The sequence below is a fragment of the Nymphalis io genome, chromosome 27 (genome assembly GCF_905147045.1).
Source record: "Nymphalis io chromosome 27, ilAglIoxx1.1, whole genome shotgun sequence".
NCBI lineage: Eukaryota > Metazoa > Arthropoda > Insecta > Lepidoptera > Nymphalidae > Nymphalis > Nymphalis io.
In genome coordinates, this window is record NC_065914.1 from 4,374,920 (window position 1) to 4,384,156 (window position 9,237).

Below are 9,237 nucleotides of genomic sequence, written 5' to 3' on the forward strand. Positions count from 1 at the left end.
CTAAAGAATGAATCACGTCAAAAGAATGTGACCTTAATTCATTACATAATACGGTTTTAATTTATACGTCGCTAATATTAGATAAATCCTTGTCGCAATAGTGAAAGTTGCTATCATATGGTTCTGCGGTCAGTTGGCGGCAAAACCCAACGTTGACAGTTCGTTTATTTTTTTTTATCTGTGAAGTGTTGTGAAAATGATTTAAAAACTAAATGGTGCATGAATAATCAATATGGAAATTAAACTCGTTATTTTCTCGGCTCTGCTTTCCTTTGGTATGGTTCCTGTTATTTATTATTTGGGCTTTTTCTAAATTACCTTATTTTTACAATAATGAATATTTTTTTTACTGTATAAAAAACTTTACAAAATCAAATTAAGGAATTTAATCGCTACGCGTCAATAGTTGAAGGCAAGTTACGTGAATGCCGAAACATTACTGTAATTATAAAATGTAATTATTTGCTACAAAGTTAACGTATAAGACATGACTATACTTTTTTTTTTATCAAAGCAAATAATAATTGCTAAAATTAATTGATCAACTATCAATTGTGATATATATATATTTACATATTTGGAATTTATAACTTACAATTTTTTTTAAATTTATTTAATCTATTTTAAGCAACCAAATTTATTTTCGAAATAATACGATTTTCATATGTTAATTAATTTATTCTGTGACTTTAAAATTCATATAATAGTAACATATATGGGTTATCAATATTTTTTTAATTTAATTCTCTATTAGAAAAATATATGATAGAATATGTTTTTTTTATAAATAAAATATGAAATACAATCATAATATTAATGTTTCTGCAGCTAATTTACGATTTTTCGTCAATATAAAGACGCAATAAAAAAATTAAATTAGTCAAAAACAATGATTCATAAACAAAAGTTATATACATTAGCGGACAAAGGAATTGTTTCGAAGTGTTCATTTAATAAAATAACCCCATTTTACGTTAAGGCCAATGTGATCATCGGTGTATCCGCTATTCTTTTGAACTGATTGAACTGTATTCATAATATAAATAAAAAAATATATAATTAATACTTTTATATTTATTTACTTTTATATAAAATTTATATTAATATATTAAAGTGTCTGTCTTGCTCTGATAATATTTATTTAATTTTTGTTGTTGAGAACAGTTTTTGTATGTAATACGCAAAGATTTTAAGCGAAAATAGTGGGTTAGAATCAGGAAGTGCAAGTGAATTTTCACGTTCTTAATTTGTGGTTTAAATGCAACGGTGAAGTAATGCAAAGAAACATTTATGTGTTGAGTATAATTTTACGTCATCACCCCAATTGGTACAACGTGGTGGAATATACAACAACATCTCATAAAATAAGATGAGGGTTATCATGGGGCTTTTGTTGCGTTGTAAATTTACTTTTTTATATAGAAAAGGAAGGCGGACGAGCATATGGGCCACCTGATGATGATTTGTTACCAACGCCCATAGACATTGGCATTGTAAGAAATGTTTACCATCGCTTACATCACCAATGCGCCACCAACCTTGGGAACTAAGATGTTACGTCCCTTGTGCCTGTAATTACACTTTTCTCTATCCACGTTACATTCACTTGAATAATGATAATCTCTTGACCGATTTCGGCTACAGTGGCAATTGTCTTGCGAGATTAGTGATGTGACACATATTATAGTGCGCACATGTGTACAAACACATGTGCGCTCTTTACTCCCTCACTTTCATAATCTGATTGGAAAGAGTATCTTGGGTATGAGGAAATCTTATCAACTAAAAGTCCTGATGGTAATCTTCGGCACGGATAAGAGAAGCTATGGGATCGTTTCGATTTGACGCAACACCCCCTTCGTGAAATAACGGCTACGTCAGTACAAGTTTATAACACTTAAAAGGGATATATTATGCTTACTATCAGTAGCGTTACATATTCACTAAGTTTGGCTGTTGAGTTTTTGCTCCTATATATAATAATATATAGGAGCAAAAAAAAAGCGAAATAAGCTTATATATGTCGCATGTACAGTGAAAAGGATGTAGGAAAATTCATTGTTAAATTCTTAAGACTTTTTTTATGGTGTCGTTGTCTCAGTTGTAACGAAGGTAATTAAAAAAACTTTGGTCCCTAAATTGGCCATTCAAATCTGCCGCCCTAGGCTCAAGCCTACTCAAAGCTGGTAAATCCACCGCTGCTTACTATAATCCAACAAAACGTTGCCAACGCTAGACTTAACAATAGTGTTTTGTTCCAGTGTCATGCGGCGTCATCATACCGGAAGAGCTACCGTCTTTGTTATCTGTGGCGTATTCTAACATCCCTCCCATAAAGAAAGGTAATTATATAATAAGAATAAGTTATCAAGTTCGTAAAATAATAAAAAATATAAAAACTTAAATACTCTTAATTTATTCATCGTAACAAAAAAATGTAAATACTATTATCAAGAGTTGCGATATATCGTGTGCAATTTCGATTCAATCGGTTGTATGGAACTGGCTTAATAATAAGATTAAATCCACACATATTAAATTAAAGCTTACAATATTTAAACACAAAAAGAAACGTTCTTTTTGTGTTAAAATACAGAGTGTTTCATGTTTGGATATAAAATCTAAACAAATGAAAAAAATTGCTATTTACTAAAAATAAAACAAAACAACCATTATTTTTGGTCTGTCTGTTTATCCGAGCTTATCTTCAAAACTGGTAATACTAAATGTTTCTATTTGGATTCATATAGGTTTTATTCCCAGGTTCTCTTTAGTATCGTGTTCGTGGAACCAACTAACTAAATATAATATGTTAAATCGAACGCTCATACGAACCTATTTGAATAAAGAACATTTTGATTTTGATAACTCGTGTGTCCGCGGCTTTATTACCAACTCTTGTCGAACTTTAGAAAACTTAATTACCTTCCAGTAACATAATTACTATAAAGGTTAGCTAATTCGAATTTGCGAAACATTGTTTTAAGAATCAATTATAATTAGTATAAACGGTGTATTAGTTAATTAGAATATTAATTACATATATTAAATACTCGAAGGTATTTAAGAAACGAATATAGTTAGTTATATACATAGAGAGATTTATTACAAACATCACTCTGAGTTATAAAGATGTATATAAATCTAAAAACAACAAAGTAATCACTACATATTACAAAATAACCCTACCGTTTTTGTCTGTATACAGTAACAGCCTGTTAATGTCCCACTGCTGGGCTAAGGCCTTCTCTCCCTTTTGAGGAGAAGGTTTGGAGCTTATTCCACCACGCTGCTCCAATGCGGGTTGGTAGAATACATACGTGGCAGAATTTCAATGAAATTAGACACATGCAGGTTTCCTCACGATATTTTCTTTCACCGTTAAGCACGAGATGAATTATAAACACAATTTTGTCTGTATGGCCGCGTTAAACTCAAAAACAACCGAACGGTTTTTCAAACGGTTTTCACCAACGGACGGAGGGATTTATTAGGAAGGTTTAGGTGTATAAGTCATTGAAGATACAAGATGAAGATGTTAGAAAAAATCATGCCGACTGAGAGCTTTTGCGTAAACCAATGAGTTATATGTATTGCTATGTAAACGCTTTATGACTTCTTCTTCGTTGTGACACTCTTGTCAGAGCGGTCGTGGTCGCCATGGAGTATTATTTTATGGCGCTGATGTTATTCGCCTCACGAGCCTTCGCCATATGTCCCTGTTAGTGGTGAGCCTGGTGCATTCATGCAAAGGACCGCCAACAGTTGTTTTTAATTGGTCCATCGCATGGGCGTCCTTCCACGTGGTCTGATGCCACCTTGCCTTAAATAACATGGCGCTCAATGAAGTCTCCTTTATGGGAGACGTGTTCAAAAAATGTTAGTATGCTCTTTCGAACCAGCGCCGAAAGGCGCTGTTTGATGCCGTGTTCTTGAAGAATGGAGATATTGGTGCGAAATTTGGTTCACAAAATTCTTAGCAAACGTTTTATGTACTAAACCATTATTCTATTCGATGCCAGGACGGACAGCTTGTATAAACTATTGTATAGTAAATCTTCTTCTTCTTCTTCCTGCCCTTATTCCACTACGTGGGGTCGTCATCTCAGCACTTACCCCTTTCATAAACATGTCCTTTCTTACGCAATTCATCCATATTTTCTTCGGCCTCCCCCGTCCCCAATATCCACCAACATTCATACTCATCACCCTTTTGATAACATGCCTTTCATACCTCCTTATCGCATGCCCATACCACGCTAATCTACAACTCTTCAACTTTTCAACTATTGGTGCTACTCTCAGACTTCCTCTGATCGTTTCTTATCTTGTCCATTCTAGCTACAGCACACGTCCCTCTTAACATTCGCATCTCCGCCACATGTATTCAGCCTCTTCTTTTGTTGCCCAACATTCAGAGCCATACATCACGACAGGCATAATGACGGTCTTATAAATGTTTCCTTTTAATTTCAAGGGCATTCGTCGGTCACAAATGGTCCTTATACAAACTATTGTTTAATTGAAGAATAATAAATAAATAGGGCGTCTTAAGAACAGTACTGGTGGTAGGGCTTTGTGCAAGCTCGTCTGGGTAGGTACCACCCACTCATCAGATATTCTACCGCAAAACAGTAATACTTGATATTGTTGTGTTCCGGTTTGAAGGGTGAGTGAGCCAGTGTAATTACAGGCACAAGGGACATAAAATCTTAGTTCCCAAGGTTGGTGGCGCATTGGCTATGTAAGCAATGGTTGACATTTCTTACAATGCCAATGTCTATGGGTGGTGGTGACCACTTACCATGAGGTGGCCTATACGCTCGTCCGCCTTCCTATTCTATAAAAAAAGTACGTCGTTGCAAAAGTTGGTATTATAACAGAGTTCCGTCAATTGGACAATTAGTTTATGAGTAATGCCGGAAACAACATTATTAAAACTGACATATTTATAAATAATTAAATTAAAAAATATATATAATCGAAGTATGTTATATAAAAAATATATTTAATTATATATTTAAGTATTAAATATTCATACGGAATAACACACCATATTAAGCTTAAATCGCTATGTAATTAAATATATTACTTATGTACAATAGCATAATTTATATTACAAGGTCAAATAAAAGTTCCGTTCATTTCCTTTAACTTAAGCTATAATAATTATTGAATTTATCATTGATATGTGCAATATTTAAAGTAACCAGTCAAATCTGGTTTAAACTAGTTCGGCGGTTGATCAAAACTAGATTTAGGTTACAGTAAGAATTACCAGGAAACGTCTGTCAGTTTTTCATCAGATTGCATTTAGCTTTTTTTTAACATTTCTACAAATGTTATGGATGATTTGAGTTCGAATCCGATTGAATCAAAATAGATGGATGACACGTGAATCTTAGCCGATGGTTGTGGGTTTTAACCCCGGGCTTCTTTGAATTTTCATGTGCTTCAATTTAGTTATTTGCGGTGATTGAAAAAAACATCATGGAGTGTTTTGTATGTGTCTTTAGAAAAACTGTCACACGTGTATCCACCAACCCACATATACTTAGCGTGGTGAAATAAGATACAAACATTTATATAAAAAATGAAAAAACTTTTTTTATTGATCATTTAAGTTTTAATTTAAACATCAAAGAGTTAGGACATACTACGACTACAACAAAAGCATTTAATACGGTCGACGCGTATATTTATTTTTATGAAAAAAATATGTATCAAAAAATAATAAATATATGTGGCTTAGGACTAATTTATTGCTTATTTAAACACTGCCTACCAGACGATCCTGCTGGTCGTACATACAGCGAGTGTCATCAGACAATAGTCAAGATATAGTCAGGATACAGTCAGTTAATGGTCAAGCAACAGTTAAGCAATAGTCAGGCAAAAGTCAGGCAGTACTCCAGCAGTAATCAGACTATCCATTGGAATAAATGTTCTACCTCGTTTATAATGTCAATGTTTATTTTTTACAGGAACCGATTCGAGGATAGGTTTTGGCTTCGCCTTCGGGAACCATGCGGACTTCCAGGTGATGCTGGAACTTGGGCCTCAGACGAACACTATGAATCTCAGTAAGATCAACAAAATTATTTAAAGAAAAACAATAACCACCTATTTTCGAGCTATATAAGGTTGAGACCGACCGAGCTACCAGTAGTTCGACTAGTATATGTGGAAGGAGAGCGCTTTGTTTAATTTTACAACTATACTACGTTAGGTTTAACCCACACACAGTAACAGCCTGTTAATTTCCCACAGCTGGGCTAATGCCTCCTCTCCCTTTTGAGGAGAAGGTTTGGAGGTTATTCCACCACGCTGCTCCAATGCGGGTTGGTAGAATACACATGTTGCATAATTTCAATGAAATTAGACACATGCAGGTTTTCTCCACGATGTTTTCCTTCACCGTCAAGCACGAGAGGAATTATAAACACAAATTAAGCACATGAATATTCAGTGGTGCTTGCCCGGGTTTGAACCCACGATCATCAGTTAAGATTCACGCGTTCTAACCGCTAGGCCATCTCGGCTATAATATAACCCACACACGCCCATAAATTTTTTTTGGCACCGAAATTATTTGACGCTTGGTGGTAGCAATAATACAATAGGGCTATGAAGTAGCACAACTCTAACAGCCAACAACCCAGATACAGACTCTGTGGTGACTTTTCATCAGATGGCTCATTTGCCTGTCCCCTTTTATTTTTTAAGTGTGAAAGGGATATGGGATACATTTAAAATTAATATATAAATTAATGTTAGAAAATTATATTTGTTGAATCATCATCCCCTTCTCCCCCTTTTTCTAGATACATCAGTATATATGTATTATACATATAATATTATACTAAAAATATATTTTACAATGTATACTAATGTATTAGTTAATATTACAGCCGGACAACCGTTCCCCAAAAACGGCAATGCGAACAGCAAACGGCAGGCGCCACCGCTACCACCCGCGAAAGTGAACAAGAACAAAGACAAGGTATATCATAACACAAACATACGACCACCATTATAAATCTTATTACTGGTTTTTCAGTTAAACAACGCTGTCTTCTTCTATCGAATGTCAAATCAATTATGACAGAAAGAGATAAGTGTGTTTAACTAAACTGTGTGTATAACCAGTGTTTAACTAAACAGCCGCTAAGCGTTAATTAAGGAAGATTTACAATACTCAACTCAATAATTTTTTGCTATTAATTATATTAAGGATTCATTTCTTTCCAACCGATATGGATCAGAAAGAATAACCTGCACAGGAGATATTATAGTGCACAATTGTATTTGACGAGCCGTTTGGCGTGGTTGGTAGATACTTGCCTTTCACGCCGAAGGTTGTGGGTTCGATTCCCACCCAGGGCAGACATTTGTGTGCATGAACATGTCTGTTTGTTCTAAGTCTGGGTGTAATTATCTATATAAGTATTTATTTACAAAAGAAAAGTAGTATATGTAGTATACCAGTTGTCTGATTTCCATGGCACAAGCTCTGCTCAATTTGGGATCAGATGGCCGTGTGTGAATAAAGTCCCAGGATATTATTACAAACACAGAATCACTCTATTCTCTCCCTCATAATCTAATGGGATGGCACACCATAACTTCGGTCATCTTCTCTTTGAATCCAAGAACTTGATATCAGCAGCCTTTTAAGCTCAAGGTCAATGTTTATTTACCATTTATGATAGTAAATCTATTGGATCTACACGGCTAGAAACATAATATCTATTTTATTTTACTAATTGGGTTAAAATTATTCTCCAAATTACAGTACCTACAATCGGATGCAGGGAAATATCTCCAGAACTGGGCACAGAAGATGAAATCCCCTCCGAAACCTGTCAAGCGTCCAGCGTCAAGACCTGGTGACGTCATTAACCTAGAAGATTCTATGGTCGAACTGGTGCAAAACGATAAGGGAGAATACGAAATCCATCAGCCGAAGCCAGGACACATGTCACAGTACGTTCTGGACAACTTGAAAAAGCTGTACGGCCAGAAGAAGGACGAGGCAAAGAAAATGACGGAAAAGACGAGAAGTGAAGCAGAAGTTAAGAAGATAACGGAAGATTTATCTAATGTTGATTTGGATTGAGTAAATGATTTTTCTAGGGATCTTATTTTTTATTTTATTATTTAGAGTAATGAGGTAGGGTTTGGCGAAGACCACCTGATCGATTTCGGCCACAGCGGACTAACTACGACACGACTGGAAAGAGTCCAGACTGTTTTGAGTTCCAACTATTTTACGTGCTTTCCGAGGTGTAGCAAATATTGTCAACTTTCAAATTCCTGTCTTCTACTTAGAAATACTCGACAGTAAAACCCACAAACTTTTGTACCGGTTCATCGATTATTTAGTAGAAAAACGAGGCAGAACACGAATTTGAAATTTTGTTTTAAGCTAGTTTCCACCCGCGGCTTCACCAGCGCGTAAGGGTTCACGGTTGCGTATTTAAAACATGAAAGAGTAACAAACCAACTCAGTTTCACATTTATAGAATTTTTTATTATAGAATAAGGCAGGCGACCAATTACCACCTGGTGATAATTGGTCACCAACGCCCATAGACATTGACATTGTAAGAAACATTAACCATCGCTTACATCACCAATGCGCCACCAACCTTGGGAACTAAGATGTTATGTCTCTTTTGCCTGTAGTTACACTGGCTCATTCACCCTTCAAACCAGAACACAACAATACCAAGTACTGCTGTTTTGCGGTAGAATATCTGATGAGTGGGACCACCCACTAAGGTCTCCTATTTCTGCGAATTTCATAACTTCCCATAACTTATAAAATTAATGGTAAATTACAGTCTCCCTGAAACGTTCTTTTAGTATGTAAAATTAAGTAGATTATTTTGTAGAAAAAAGTATTTACTTTTCAATTATTGGTCAGTAATTTATAACAGCAATTGTCATATGCTTAAATTTTTTATTGAAATAGCGCCTGCTAATTTATATTACTTAAAAGACTTTTTAACACAAATTGAAAAAAAAATTAAGGCGTATTTGGTTTTTCCTTAAACATTTTTAACAGCTTTGAGAGATCTTAAACAATAATTGCTTAAAAAAAGTTTTATAAGCTTATCTATGAAGGTACTACTCACTTATCATTTATTCTACCATAGTGAACCTTGAATGTTAGTGTGTTCCTGTTTAAAGTGAGCCAGTGGAACCACGTACATGTGACATGACACTTAGACG

The 9,237-nt window shown here is 34.9% G+C and overlaps 1 protein-coding gene across 1 annotated transcript; it reads left to right on the forward strand.

Annotated features, from left to right (window-relative positions):
• On the forward strand, positions 1-8,139 carry LOC126778926 (uncharacterized). Its single transcript, XM_050502680.1, has 5 exons — positions 1-275; positions 2,262-2,342; positions 5,985-6,083; positions 6,912-7,003; positions 7,796-8,139. The coding sequence occupies exons 1-5, from the start codon at positions 233-235 to the stop codon at positions 8,117-8,119; spliced, it is 639 nt and encodes a 212-aa protein (XP_050358637.1). The 5' UTR covers positions 1-232; the 3' UTR covers positions 8,120-8,139.
• Positions 8,140-9,237: the final 1,098 nt, after the last annotated feature.